At 54.1% G+C, this 14,923-nt stretch overlaps 1 protein-coding gene across 1 annotated transcript; it reads right to left on the bottom strand.

Annotated features, from left to right (window-relative positions):
- Nucleotides 1-12,789: 12,789 nt before the first annotated feature.
- Nucleotides 12,790-13,730, bottom strand: LOC103589993 (chromosome unknown open reading frame, human C11orf86). The gene is made up of 2 exons (XM_008572106.1): nucleotides 13,455-13,730; nucleotides 12,790-12,885 (listed from the first exon to the last, which is right to left on the bottom strand). Exons 1-2 carry the CDS (start codon nucleotides 13,728-13,730, stop codon nucleotides 12,790-12,792), a joined length of 372 nt encoding a protein of 123 aa, XP_008570328.1.
- Nucleotides 13,731-14,923: the final 1,193 nt, after the last annotated feature.

Raw genomic sequence — 14,923 nt, 5'->3', positions numbered from 1 at the left:
GGATTAATAATGGTGATCAGGGGTGTGGTTCTGAGGGCTTTAAAAGGAAAGCATGTGAGGGTCTCTCTCTGTGCTCCGCTCTGCTCTGCTCTGCCATTTCTGCCATGTGAGATCCCTGGGTCACTGTTGCCACCACCAAGGCCTTAACCAGTTGTGTTCCCTGGACTTTGGATTTCCCAGCCTCCAAAACTGTAAGCAATAAATATTCTTTCCTTATAAATTACCCAGTTCCAGGTATTTTTTTATAAGCAATAGAAATGGACTAAGAAGGGCCGGCCCGGTGGCACACTGGAGAGTGCGCCGCTTGGGAGCGTGGCGGCGCTCCCGCCGAGGGTTCGGATCCCATGTGGAGACCGGTTCACACTCACTGGCTGAGCGCGGTGTGGGTGCAACACCGAGCGTTGCGATCCCATTACCGGTCAGTAAAAAAGATAAAAAGGAAAAGAAAAAAAAAAAAAGAAATGGGCTAAGAAAATTAGTACCAGGAGTGGGGTGTTGCTTATAACAAGTACTTGAAAATGTGGAAACGGCTTTGGAACTGGGTGTTGAGGAAAGGTGGGAAGAATTTGGAGGAATAGGCTAGGAAAAGCTTAGATGCTGGTGAAAATTTAGAAGACAAGGAAACAAGGGGAAGTTTAGAATCTCTTAGAGTCTGGTTAAATGGTGGTGAGCAGAACATTGATAGAAATATGGACAGCAAAGGCCATACTGAGGAGGTCTCAGATAGAAAGAAGGAGTTTTTTGGAAACTGGGGGAAAGATCACCTTGCTAGTTCATAGCAAGGAACTTGGCTGCATTCTGTTCATGCCCAAAAGTTTTATTGAATGTGGAACTTCAGGTACTGACCAAGGGTATCTGGCAGTAGACATTTCTTTTTTTTTTTTTTTTTTGTCTTTTGTCTTTTTCCGTGTCCGGCAACGGATCGCAACCCTCAGTGTTGCCCCCATACCGGACCGGGGACCGGCAACAGGATTGCAACCCTCGGTGTTGCTCCCGCGCCTCGCTCAGCCAGTGAGCGGGAACCGGTCTGTATGTGGGATCCGAACCCTCGGGCGGGAGGGCCGCCGCGCCTCCCAAGCGGCGCACTATCCAGTGCGCCACCGGGCCGGCCCTGGCAGTAGACATTTCTAAGCAGCAAAACATTCAGGCAACTGCATGGCTACTTGTAAGAGCCTACTTTGAGTTATGGTGACAAAGGCATGCTGTAAAGCCAGAATTCAAAAGGGAAGCTGAGCATAAAGATTTAGAAAACTTGCAGCCTGGCCAGGTGATAGAGAAGTAGAGAGCATTTTCAGGAAAAAAATGCAATGGTGCTAAGAAGATTAGCATAAAAGAAAGGGATGCGGGGGAAGGGAGGGGAGAAAAGGAAGAATTGGTAAAGGGACATGAAAATCAACTACATCATATATTGACAAATTAAAAGAAAAGAAAAAAAAAAATCATGAGAAGGGGGAATAGGTCCTGAAGGCATTGCAGAAGCCTCTGGGGCCAGCCCTTCCATTACAGGCTCAGAGGCCTAGGGAAACAGAATGGTCTTGGGGAACAAGTCCAAGGCACCCTCCATGGGCTCACTGCCCAGGGCCACCTTAGGAAGCTGCTCCCCACACCTGCACCCCAGCTGCTTTGGCTACTCCAGCTGTGGCTAAATTGGCCCCAGGTGTAGCTGGACTCACAGCTTTGGAAAATACAAGCCAGAATCCTTGGTGGCGTCCACGTGGTGTTAGGCCTACAGGCTAGTGGAATGCCAGAGCTGTGGAAGCTTGGCAGCCTCCACTACAATTTCAACAGATATATGGAAAAGCCCAGGGGCCCAGGAAGAGATCTGTCGCAGGGGTGGAGTCACCGCATAGAGCCTTTGCTAGAATGATGCTGAGTGGAAACGTGTGGTCGGAGTTGCAGCAGAGAAACCCCTTCAGCGCCATTGTCTAGTGGAGCTGTGAGAGCGGGACCGCCACGGAGACCCCAGAATTGTGGAGCTACCAGCACGCAGTGCCACCCTGCAAGAGCCGAGGCATGGCCGAAGACTAGGAAAGCCATAGAAGCAGAGCCTGTTGAGCACACTTTCCACTCAGCATCTCTGAAGAGGCAGGATTCTGGTCAGGAGAAGGAATGGGGACTCCCTGGCAGGGCGAATCAGAGGTCTGGCCAGAGAGAGGATACGCCATTGGCAAGGGACTCCAGGGGCTGCAGGAGCCCATCAGACAGGCTCCAGCTCACTTAACCTCTTCATAGAACATTTCACCCAGTCCCTGGGCCCAAGGTGGAACGGTGGCCATCAGGAACAGCTTTGGCATCCATCCTTATTTTTTTTTTTTTTTGGTGGCTGGCCGGTACAGAGATCCGAACCCTTGACCTTGGTGTTATAACACCACACTCTAACCAACTGAGCCAACTGGCCAGGCCTCGGCGTCCGTCCTTTTAACTGTCTCTGGTCTGTGGACGTTTAACACAACCACACAACTAGCAATTGTCTGATGTGTGTGTTCCAGGAGATGGCAACCATGCGAACAAAGGTGGAGAGGTGGGACATTTGGCTCCAGGTTAGGAGTAAGAACAGAAGTAGGGGAAGTTGGGGGGAGATGGGGAAGGGATCCAACGTCAGGCAAATCCCGGGCTTTTTGTTTTGTTCTGTTCTGTTTTTGTTTGTTTTGTGTTTAGCAGCTGGTCGGTATGGAAGCGAACCCCCTGCCTGCCACAGCTGCAGCCAGCTTCCGTGATACCCATCCTCTCTGACCCACCCACCTCCTGCTGTCAGGGCTGAAGCCTTCCCCTGGGAAGGGGGAGCCTGAGAGCCCCTGCCCTCTGGGGGCTGCCACTTGGGGATGTGGAACCCTGGCAGAGAAACAAAACAGGTTAGGCTATGCCAAGGCACATGGGGCAGCTGGGCCTGGCAGGCCAGGTGGGTTGTGGGGGACAGGGTGCTCAGCCCCAGATCGTCTCACCAAGGCACAGAGAGGTTTAGCCCGGTCAAGCCCATCCCTCCCCCTGGGCCTCAGAACCCTAATCTGTAAAATGGGAACTCAGTCGATCTGCACTCCTCCCAGTGGGCCCCCACCAATCCTCCATGCTGTGGCCACAGGGGGTCTTCCTGAGCTGCCCCCCACCCCCCGAATGCCCTGCGATGGCTCCCAGGTGCTCCTCAGGTGAAGTTCAAACCCTGTGCTTGCCTTTCTGGCCCTTTGAGCCCTATCCCTTGTCTACCTCTCTGTCTTCACTTCCCCCAGTCCTACTTTTTCCCCAGCAGAACCGAGGTCTGCCTCATTCTCCCAACACACCAGCGGCTTCATGTCTGGACTTTTGCACGTACTGTTCCCTCCACCTGGCATGACTTTCCTGACTCTTCCATTGGGGTGACCCATACTTGGCTCTGCTGTTCCCTCTTCACGGAGCCTTCTCTGATGTCCACTCTCCAAAAGCTAACCTTGCCCTTCTCTGGGCACATCAGCACCCTGAGAAAGCTGCCAGAGTGCTGGTTCATCTGCTGGGCAGTCACCCCAGTGGACTTTGGGGAGGGGGTGTGTCTCACCCTCTCTGAAGTCCCTGCCCCAGCAGGGCTTTGAGAGAGCCTCGCCAAGTGTTGGTTGAATTGACTGCTTGTGCCTGCAGCTCAGAGAAGGGAGACATGGGGGCCGGCCCGTGGCTCACTCGGGAGAGTGTGGTGCTGATAACACCAAGGCCATGGGTTCGGATCCCATATAGGGATGGCCGGTTTGCTCACTGGCTGAGCGTGGTGCTGACAACACCTAGTCAAGGGTTAAGATCCCCTTACCGGTGGTCATCTTTTAAAAAAAAAAAAAAAAAGAGAAGGGAGACATGGCCTGGCTGGGGGGTGGGGCAGGAAGGGTTCAATGGCAGCCACAGTGGGGGATGTCAGGCCGAGGTGAGGAGGAACCACCTTCTTCGCACACCCATCCCCATGCAGGCACTAAAGGACAGACTACTTCCTGAGAGGCCTCAGGGTGGCCATCTGGTCTGTGGCTGGGTCCACTTTCCTGGATCCTGATGGCCCCTGCCTGCTGTCCACAGCCCTGCCAAGGCCAGGCCCAGCCAAGGTGAGCTGAGGACACACCGGGCTCCGAATGCCAGGCTTCCCGAGGCTCTCATAGAGTGGGCGCTTCCGTGGGCTGGCCCCGGACTCAGCACAGTGTGTACCTTGGCCCAGCTCATCCTCCAGATGTCTGGAGCCAGGTGCTATTATTAGCTCCCCCATTTTCCAGAGGAGGCTGCAGAGGCTCAGAGACGGGACCTGCCCAAGGTCACCCAGGGAGAACATCCTGGAATGGCTAAGAATCAAGGGCAAAATGCTCTAAGTGTTTTACATGTATTAACTCAGGTAACACACAACTCTGTGAGGAGGGACCATTAATATTTTTATTAAACAGACAAGGAAACCAAGGCACAGAGAGGTTTAGCGACTTGCCCAAGGTCACCCCACTAGTAAGTAGCAGAGCCAGGATTCAAAGTCAGGCAGGTTGGCCATGGAGCTTTTATGCACTTTGCTCTCCAACTTGATGATGAGGGTGATGAGGCAGGGCGGTGGTGTCGGCTCTCAGGACACAGTGTGCCAGTTTGCAAAGCTTTTGCACACTTGACATCTCATCTGCCCCTCATCGGCCCTTCAGCACAAGGGAAGCATGGAGATCGCGATCCCCATTTCACAGAGGGGAAAATTAAGACCAGAGGAGAGGGGCCGGCCCATGGCTCACTTGGGAGAGTGCGGTGCTGACAACACCAAGGCCACAGGTTCGGATCCCTATATAGGGATGGCCGGTTAGCTCACTTGGGAGAGCGTGGTGCTGACAACACCAGGTCAAGGGTTAAGATCCCCTACCAGTCATTTAAAAAAAAAAAAAAAGACCAGAGGAGGGTGGCAATTCACCCAGGTCACTGAGCAAGTTCGTCGCAGGGTGGGGGCTTGGACCGCAGGTTTGATACCAGGCCTGGGCCCACCCTGACTGGTGGGCTCTCTGAGTTTGGTGCCTCACTAGGAAAGAGATTTTGGACACCCAGTAGAGGTGGAGAGTTCTGGGCTGGGAGGCAGGAGTTCCGGGGCAGAGCCCCAGCTTTGTCTCTGGCTTGCTGTGGGAGCTTCAGTCTCCTCATCTGTAAAATACAAGAGTTGAATCCGTTGGACTCTGAGGTCCCTTCCAGCCTGAACGCGACAGCCTCTCTCTGAGAGGTGCCGGGACGCAGTGTTCCCTGCTCGCCTCGTTGTTTTCCCCATTAGTGCAGCCACGTGGCCCCATTTCCCCTGCAAGGTATTTTTCCACCTGCTCATAGCGTTCTTCCTCGCAGGCAGCTGGGGAAGATGTGCACCCAAGCCCGGAGCCCCACACTGTTCAGGAATCAGAGCCTTCCACGTAATCAACCTCGCTCTGCAGCCTGGGTGAGCACTTACTCTATTCTGTTTTGTAGCAGAGCAGCTGGTCATCTGTCTGTCCGTCTGTCTCCCCAGCCAGAATGTAAGCTCCTTGAGGGCAGTTGTCACATGGAAAGATGAGAGCTTGACAAGCAGTGAGCGCCCCGGTCCTGGACGCGTGCAGGGAGAGGCAGGCGAGGCGGGGATGTTGAGCAGGAGACAGTGGAGCTCAGTGAGGGGGACTGGGGCTTCAGGCCCTTGCAGCTCCTGGCTGTGAGACCCTGTGTGGGGTACCTGAGACCCCACAGCATGGGAAGGGACTGGGTGGCTCTGTCCACTGAGAGTAGCTGAAACAAAACAAAGAAGCCCAAAACTGAGACTCAGTGAGGATGTCTTCATGTGACCACTGGGCAGATGCTGGTCTGAGGGTGGATAAATTCGGAGAGCCTGTGGCTTTTGCCCTGGCAGGGCCATGTCTCCATATGGGCCATGTGACCAATAATACTGGGGAGGCCTCCGTGGGCATCGCTGCCCCTCACGTGTGTCCTCGAGGTTGGGAAGGTCTGTGAGGGGGAATGTCCCGTGAGGTCTGCTTGCCAGCTGGCTGGCTGGGAGTTGCCCCTCAGGGAAGCTGCCTCACCCCTGCTGCTTCTCACCAGGTTTGAACCCAGCCCTGGCTGTGGGTCTGGCCCAGCTCAGTGTGGCACCTATGCCTGCTCCTGTCACCTCACCCCCCCCAAAATCTGGCAAGGCAAGTTTATCATCTCCCTTGGACAGATGAGGAAACTGAGGCCCCAAGACGTGAGTATGTGGGCGACAGTCATAGAGCTGGCCCGAGGCCTGGTGTCTTCCCCAGCGGCCCACTCCCCCCTACCCCTTACCATGAGAGTGAAAATCTCACGCACAGAGGAAGCCAGGATGGGCAAGGCCTGAAGGGGCACATGGGAGTGGGGTGGGCAGGGGGCAGGGAAGGGGGATTACGTGCAGGAAATATGCCTGAAGCCTGAGCCAGGGGACTCCTGCGTGTCAAACCATGGAAGCGGTTTGCACTTCCAAAGGCGCCACGTTCTCTCTGGCCTCTAGGCCTTTGTCACGCCACTCGCTTCATCTGAAATATTTATTCCCTCCGTCTACCCAGCTAACTCCTACTCATGCTCCAGATCTCAGCTTCAACACATTCATTAATTCAACAAATACCTCCTGAGCCCCTACAATGCGGCACACACTGCCCAAGGCGGCTGTTTGCGGTAAACAAAGGTAGATACAGCCCTTGCCTCACAGAGTGTCCAGACTCCCCAGGGAGCCCCGCGTTCCCGACATGGAATGAGCCGGGTAGGCTTGTGGCTGTAATGAGCAACCCCTAAATCTGGCTCAACATGAGGAAGGTCCATTTTGCTTCCATGTCATGGTCCAAATAGGTGGCAGGGACTCTGCTCCAGACATAATGCCACAAACACACTCTATTAGTTTCCTGTGGCTGCAATAACACATCACCCTGAACTCAGTGGCTGAGAATAACAGACATGGATACTCTCACAGTTCTGGAGGCCGGAAGTCTGAGATCAAGGTGTTGGCAGCGCCGCGTCCCACTTGAGGCTCTAGGGGAGATCCTCCCGGCTGCCTCCAGCACCTGCGGCTGTTGCTAATCCTTGGCTTCCTAGGCTTGTGGCCACATCCCTCCAATCTCCGTCTCCATCTTCACTTCTTCGTGTCCTTTCCTTTGTCTGTCTACCTAATAAGCATACTTGTCGCTGGATTTAGGGCCTACCTGGATAATCCATGTTGATCTCTTCATCTCAAGATCCTTAATTTAAGTACATCTACAAATACCTTTTTTCAAATAAGGTCACATTCACAGATTCCAGTGTTAGAGCATGGACTGATCTTTTGGGGGCTACCACTGACCCCACATCACACCCAATGTCTAAGTGCTCTGTGCTCTGAGGAAGGAGCACAGGATTCTGGGAGGGTGAATTACGGGGAGACCAGCCCAGCCTGGGGGAATAAGAGAGGGAGACATCCCTGAGGGAGTGACATTTGAGCCAAAAATGAGGAGAGAAGAAACTAGAAAAGGGGAGATGGGTGTTCTGGGCAGAGCAAACAGCATGTGCAAAGGCTCTGAGGTGGCAGGGAGCTGGGCCATCCCAGGATCTGAAAGAAGGGCAGTGGGGCTGGAGTACAGGAACTGAGGGTGGGAATGGCCTGGGATGGGGTGGGAGTTGATAGCAGACGCCAGTACTTGCAGAAGTTTGGAATGTTAAAGAAGGTATCACTTCCCCCAGAAAGCCACCTCTGATCCCCCAGGCTGGGTTGGGGTCCTCCAGGCTCCCTGAATGCCCCCTTCAAGGCACTGACCTCTGCGGATTGTAATTTCCCACCAGATGGTGAGTTCTGTAAGTGTTGTGAATGAGCGATGAATGAATGAACGAGAGCTGCCCTTCCCCACAAGCCACACTGGGGACCGCAGTGCCTGTCCCCGGCTCTCCTCCTCCCCCCCAATTCCCTGGCTCTCAGGAGCTACTAGTTTCGGGTCCACTCAAGGTCTGTTCCTTGCTCACTGACTGGAGACCCTTGCAGCCCCCGTGGCCCTCCTGCTCCTTGCACAGCGATGATATCACTCACCATCACCAGAAGAGCTTCCCAGAAAAGCTCCCCCATTCAAACTGCCCACCCGTGGGCCACTATGTGGCTCAACCATCCTGGAGGGCATAGACAAAAGGCCCCACCCACAGCCCAGCTATGAAAAAGCCCGTGCAAACTCATGTGCGTCTTGTCCCCAGGAGCCCACACTCTGGGACTGACAATCCCAAGTGAAGCCTTTGAGATCCCGGGCTTTGGAGTGAGCCTGGGCCCAGACTATGTCTCATAGTTACTGTGTGACTGCTGAGCAGTCACCTCACTTTCTGAATGTCCATTTCTTCACCTGTAGAATGAGGAGGAGGATGCCGCCCTGTGTGGCTATCAGGAGGATTATGTTAGATCATAAGGACAGTTCCAGGCAGTTCTAGGCACCTTATGTTCATGGGATCCTCACAATGACCGCAGGAGCTGAGTGCTGTTATTAGCTGCATTTTGCAAATGAGGAAACTGAGCCAGAGAAGGTAAGCGACTCGCCCAAGGTCACGAACTATCAAATGGTAGAGTCAGGATTCAAACCCAGGTGGCTCCAGCACTAGTGTGCTTAACAACTGAGCCATGCTCTCTCCCTGGGATGGTCCTGGCTGAGTGCCTAGCAGAGGGTGTGGCCCTGGCGCGTGCTCAGAAACACTATTTTCCTTCCTCCTCTCTTCCTCTGTTTAAGTATCAAGGTTCTCCAGGGGATATTATTGACCAAAGTGTGCTCACCCAATTTAGGAACTCCTTGGCCACCCTTCTGGCCTCCTCAAGCCTGGAAACTGGTTTTCTTTTTCTTTTTTTGAAAGATGACTGGTAAGGGGATCTTAACCCTTGACTTGGTGTTGTCGGCACCACGCTCTCCCAAGTGAGCCACGGGCCATCCCTATATGGGATCCGAACCCATGGCCTTGGTGTTGTCAGCACCTCACTCTCCCAAGTGAGCCACGGGCCGGCCCTGGAAACTGGTTTTCTAATGGACCTCAGAGCCTGTTGTAAAGGTTGTACCCAGCTGTGGCAGCCCGTCTGCAGCACCACGTGGCTTTGTTCCTTCTAGGAAGGCATGTCAAACACCTTGTTCCTCTCTTGCCATTGCACTCAGGCCACTAATGAGGGAGTCCCCAGAGAAATTGTCCCCCAACTGTGAGTTCTCGTCCCACTGGGGTCGTGGGACGATCTGTGTTTTTGTTAGCTATTGCACATATCAAACCACCCACTTCTAGAGGGTTGAATTTTGTTACCCCAAAATTCATGTCCACCTGGAACCTGTGAATGACCTTATTTGGAAATAGAATCTTTGCAGATATACTCAAGTTAAGATGAGGTCATACTGGATTAGGGTGGGCCCTAGAGCCAATACAACTGGAATCCTTGCAAGAAGAGGGAAATGTGGACACAGACACACAGGGAAAGTGACATGTGGTGATGGAGGCATGGATTGGAGTGATGCATCCATAAGCCAAGGAATACCAAGACTGCCAGCAACCACCAGAAGCTGGGAAGAGGCAAGAACTGTTCCCGAGAGCCTTCAGAAGTAGAACAGCACTGCCGACATCTTGATCTTGGACTTGTGGACTCCACAAGTGTGAGAGAATAAACTTCTATTTTTTTATTTTTATTTTTAAAAATTTTTTTGTCCTTTTTGAGACCGGCCGCACCGCGCTCAGCCAGTGAGCGCTGTGAGCGCACCGGTCATCCCTTTATAGGATCCGACCCCGTGGCGGTGCCGCACTCTCCCGAGGGCGCCACGGGCTCAGCCCTAAACTTCTATTTTTTTATTTTTATTTTTAAAAATTTTTTTGTCCTTTTTGAGACCGGCCCCACCGCGCTCAGCCAGTGAGCGCTGTGAGCGCACCGGTCATCCCTTTATAGGATCCGAACCCGTGGCGGTGCCGCACTCTCCCGAGTGCGCCACGGGCTCAGCCCTAAACTTCTATTTTTTTAAGCACCCAGTCTGTGATAATTTGTTTCAGCAGCCCTAGGAATCTAACACCCTCCTGAAACCTGGTGGTGTAAAGCAGTGAGGGTTTCTTTCATCTCCATTCTGTGGGTTGCTGGGCTTAGCTGGGTGGTTCTTAGCTGCACATGGTGTCAGCTGAGGTGACTCAGGCTGCAACCAGCTGGGAGCTGGGCTGGGGCCTCAATCACATGACTGGCAGTTGGTGCTAGCTATTGGCTACCTGGGATCTCCTCCATGTGGCCCCTGATCTCTATGAGGCTTCTCTAGCAGGGTGGCCTGGACTTCTTTACATAGCAGCTGGCTTCCGGAGTTATATGCGGAAGAGGCCAGAAACAGAAGCTGCAAGGCCTCTTAAAGCCTAGGATCAGAAGTCCCAGAACATTGTTTCCACTGCATTCTATTGGTCAAAGCAGGTCACACGGCCCATCCAGATTCAAAGAAAGGGAAAATAGGGGGCTGTCCAGCTAGCCCAGTTGGTTAGAGTGCAGGGTTATAACACCAAAGTCAAGGGTTCAGATCCCCATACCAGCCAGCTACCAAAAACCCAAGAAACAAAAAGAGGGACAACAGACTTTACTGTTGGTGGGAGGTGTGACAAGCACACAATGAAATTAGGCGCTTGAGGGCCGGCCCGGTGGCGCACTGCTACAGTGCGCTGCTTGGGAGCGCTGCGGCGCTCCCGCCGAGGGTTCGGATCCCACATACAGACTGGTTCCCGCTCACTGGCTGAGTGAGGGGCGGGCGCAGCACCGAGGGTTGCGATCCCGTTGCCGGTCCCGGTCCGGTACGGGCGCGACACTGAGGGTTGCGGTCCGTTGCCGGACACGAAAAAAAAAGACAAAAAGAAATTAGGTGCTTGTGAGGGGAGGGACAGTTTTGGCATCTTTGGAAACAACTCACCACTGTGTGTGTGTTTTGGCGGAGGCCTCTGTCAAGGGCCCCAGAGATGTGCTTCCTGTTGATGGAGGCTGAGGTAGGAATTGCTCTGCCCAAGTGGGAGCCCCCAGACCCATGAGCTGCAGGCCAAGCTCAGCCATCAACTCACTGGCGACCTGGGCCGTTCACTCAATAGTTTATTGCGCACCTACCATGAGCCAGGCCATGAGCTAGGCCCTGGGGTCCCAGGAGTAAACATGTCAGGTCCCTGTGGAACTTTCGACGAGTGGAAGAAGAAAAGCACATAACTAGACACACTGATCACAGAGCATGACGAGTAGAAGGAGAGCTACAGGGGGTGGGCTGGAGCTGCCTCTCAGGACAGGAGGCTGGGACGAGCCTCAGGGGCAGAGACCTGGGGGGCGAGAAGTCCTGCCCATTCTGGCTAAACCTGGCCCTGGTTTCCTCCTCCAGACATTCAGAGTGTTGGTCAGAGCTATAAACTCAGACTGGGTTCTCTGAAATCCTACAGTTCCCCAGAGGCACCCCAGGGGCTACTGCAGAAGGGGTTGAGCAGAGGTCATCTAAAGTTCAAGACTAACTGGGCTCAAAACTTCTGGGTGGCTCCCGAAGTCTAGTTCCCAAGTCAGGCATCCCTGGCTGTCTGGGACAGAATTTTCCCAGGATGCTGCTTGTTCCTGAAAGGCCCTGCCAGAGTTCTGGGCTCTGGGGAACCAGGGAACCCACCCCTCTGTCTGTTGACTGCCCCCCACCTGCTGCAAACAGATCTTGCACCGGGATACTTAGCTGCTCCCTTAGCTGCTCCTTCACCCTTGACCTTGGGCCTGATTGAGTCTGGAGAGCCCCCAAGGGCCCTACATGAAGTACCAGTGTCTCTCAAAGAGCTCAGGCCCTTTGGAGTCAGACCCTCCCCCTCTGTGTGGTCCTGGGTGAGCACCTTGCCCTCTCTGAGCCTCAGAGAGATCCCTGCCTCAAGGGGCTGGATGCTGGGAGAGCCAGGTCCTCTGAAGCTGGCCCTGATGTCAGCACAGAGTGGGTGCAAGCCTCAGGGGAGAAAGGTCAAGAGAAGTGGCAGGAAAGGCCCAGCCTCCTGGGAGACCCACGGGGACCCGCCCCTTCTGCCCTTGCCCCACCGTTCTGGGATGCTCTGAGCTCAGCCTATTTCACAGGGGTTGGGAGAGGCTCTGAGCCAGCAAGTTCATCACTAGACAAATCATTTACTTCAGCTCAGCATCTTTATTACTGTGTTCGATCCCAATGTAGGGCACAGGGTTGGGGCCCGAGATACCCCAAATGAAAAATCCCTTTCCCCCACTGGGCCTCAGTTTCCCCCTCTGTCGCATGGGGAGGGAAGGTTTCCCCTGCTTCCTTCATCGATTGTGAGGTTTGAAGGCCTGGGCCTTTCAGCCAGAGTGCCCAGCACTGAGGACTGCCCCGATGGGGTCTTTGCCCTGAGGGGCTCACCATCTGCGAAGGAGACCCGTGTCCTGGCCCATCATTTGCAGCTGACAAGAAGGGCAGGTGGGTCATGGCCCAGTGACCAGGCAATGTCCAAGAGCCTCTCAGCCATGGGTCTGGCTTCACCAAGCTCGTGACACTTGATGACTGGTCTTGTGTGAGGCAGGGGTGTTGACACCACTACTTCTGGGCCGGCTTCTAAGACCCTCACACGCATCATTGTCCAAGGGGCCCCCAAGCCCAGAGGGCAGAGAGCTGAGCCCCCTTCTTCTCAGCCCTGGTGGGGTCTCAGGGTGAGCAGGCAGGACCAAGAGGGGCAGGCACAAAGGGCCTTGAGTGAGCTGGTGGCAGAGACCACGCTGGGCCATGTAAGGAAGGCTGTACAGTCTGCTTCGAGCAAGCTGTCGCATCCACAGTCAAGAAAGGCCTCGAAGAGGTGCGTCAGCAGACATGGTGGTCTTGGTCAGCTGCAGCAGCAGGATCACCTTCACCTCCAGCATCTTTAGCTGGTGGTGCCCAGTGGGGGCTCTGGGGAGGCTGGACGACTCAGGGTCACGCTGGAGAGGTTGGCAACAAAGCTCTCCCACCTTCTCCTCACCTGCTGGAAGACAGGGGGGATCAGGGCCAGGGCCCAGGCTGCAGCGGCTGAGTGGTGGGCTTCCGGTGTCGTTCCACCCACAGCCACGAGGTGGGGGTAGACCCCAGGGAGAGAAGCACTAGAGGAAGGAGGCAGGGGCCAGGAGGCTGCAGCTCCCCACAAGTGTCCGGGTCTCCCCTTTTCCCCAGGGTAAGAGCGGCACGAAACATAACTCTTGTGACTCTCGGGAGGTTGTGCTGGCTGTTCTCTTTGCTTCCTGCTACATTCACCCGCCCAACACACTATCAGATTAATCATCTTAAAACAGCTCTGACCACACCACTCCCCTGCCCTAAAACCTTCAGTGACTCCCCAGTGCCTATGAGATAAATCCCAAACGCATTCAAGGACCTCTGAAATATGGGTCCTGGGTCTCTCTCTCTCTAGCCTCCTCTCCAGACAGCTCTGTTGTCATCTTGGGGCACGGCTTCATATGTTTCTACCTCTGAACATTTGCTGCCCTGGGTCCCTCTCCTTGGAGTCCCACCCTCCTCCTGTGGCACCCTCCATCCTTCAACTGTCAGCCATACCTGTTGGTACTGCCTCAGCCACCGCCGGCTGCCTCCTCGCTGGGCTTGGATCAGCTGTTCCGTGTCCCCCATGCTCCCTGGCAGCTGCTCCTGAGCAGAAGCATCCAGCCCTTCTGTGGCTATATCGAGGCCCTGGGACCTGGACTTCTTACATCCCTCTCTGAGGCTCAGGGCCCGGCGGAGTTGGCTCTGCAGGGGCCTCTCCCAGGGCTCCTGGAGCTTTCCATAAGAAGTGCGGGGTCCTCGCAAGGACTGGCTGCGCAGCCCTGTCTGCATGGTTCTGGAGGCTGCCGGTACAGGACTGCTCCGGCCCCTCGGCAAGCCACTGGCCCTCTGAGAGGGCCTGGTGTCTCCACCTACCCAATGGGAGTTCATGGGGGCAAAGGTTGGTGCTGCTGAGCTGGCTGTCATAAACCAAAGGGCAGGCCACAGGGGCTGAGCATCTGAGTCACACTCGCCACTGCCTCACCACCTCCTGGGGTGAGGAGTGCAGGCCAAGGGATTGGATCATATTGCTTTTTCCTCCTCCTCCTCCAGGCAGCCTTCCCTGACCACCCATCCCTGAAGAGCTTGGCTTCCTCTGAACTCCTGTGGCCCTGGTTGTCCAAACCACTCATTCCATTGACACTGAGCACAGATGGCTCAACAGCAACATAGAGACAGGCTTTTAAGAATCAGGATGGCTCCAGCCCAGAACAGTCACATTCTCAGAGTCATAAAGTAGGATGGGGTTGCCAGGGCCTGGGGGAGAGGGGAGGGGCATGGAGAGTCACTGTTTCACGGCTATAGATTTTCAGTTTTCCAAGATGAGTGGAGTTCTGGAGATCGGTTGCACAATGATGTGAATGTACGTAACACCACTGAACTGTATGCTTAAAAAATGGCCGAGATGGTATATTACATGTATTTTACTACACTTAAAAATTTTTTTAAAAGAAACAAAGAGAAACAGGACAGCTCCAGGCTAGGAGTTAGGAGCTCTGCCCCTAATATTCTTGCATAGCATAGACGTTAAGAGCTCAGGCTCTGGGGACCAACTGCCTCTGGGTAGATTGTGGCTTCATCAATGGAAGCTATGTGACCTTGGACGCGTTCTTCTCCCCTCGGTTCCCTCATCTATAACAGAGACAAATAACTCAGGTGATTGTTGTGAGAATTAAATGTGATCCACAGGGCAGGTTGGGCACACAGCAAGCACTCAATAAAAGTGGATTGGTGGTATTCATTATCACGAGCAAATCTATTCCCCCAGTGGTCAGTCTCATTTTATAAAATGGGTTGTTTTGAAAAATAAAATGAAATCATGAGTGTGGATGTCTCTAAAGGCAAGACTACCAGCAGCAGCTCTTTCCCCCAAGATAGGGGAAAGAGAAAGGGGTCTTGGGCTGGGCCAGTAGATTCCTTAGAATGGTAGAACTTGATGGCTGAAGGGACCCCACGCATCTGGTCCACACTCTTTGTTGTTTTAC

This window comes from Galeopterus variegatus, unplaced genomic scaffold (genome assembly GCF_000696425.1).
Source record: "Galeopterus variegatus unplaced genomic scaffold, G_variegatus-3.0.2 Scaffold752, whole genome shotgun sequence".
Taxonomy (NCBI): Eukaryota; Metazoa; Chordata; class Mammalia; order Dermoptera; family Cynocephalidae; genus Galeopterus; species Galeopterus variegatus.
The sequence above is the reverse complement of the archived record's forward strand: the minus strand, read 5'-3'. Positions and strand labels throughout refer to the sequence as shown.

Bases quoted from the DNA above. Each gene is read 5' to 3' on its own strand.
- LOC103589993 (XM_008572106.1), bottom strand. From the start codon at position 13,730: ATGCAGACAGGGCTGCGCAGCCAGTCCTTGCGAGGACCCCGCACTTCT. The intron at 12,886-13,454 runs GTATGGCTGACA...GTCTTCCAGCAG, and splicing joins GGCTGAGGCAGTACCAACAG to GTGAGGAGAAGGTGGGAGAG.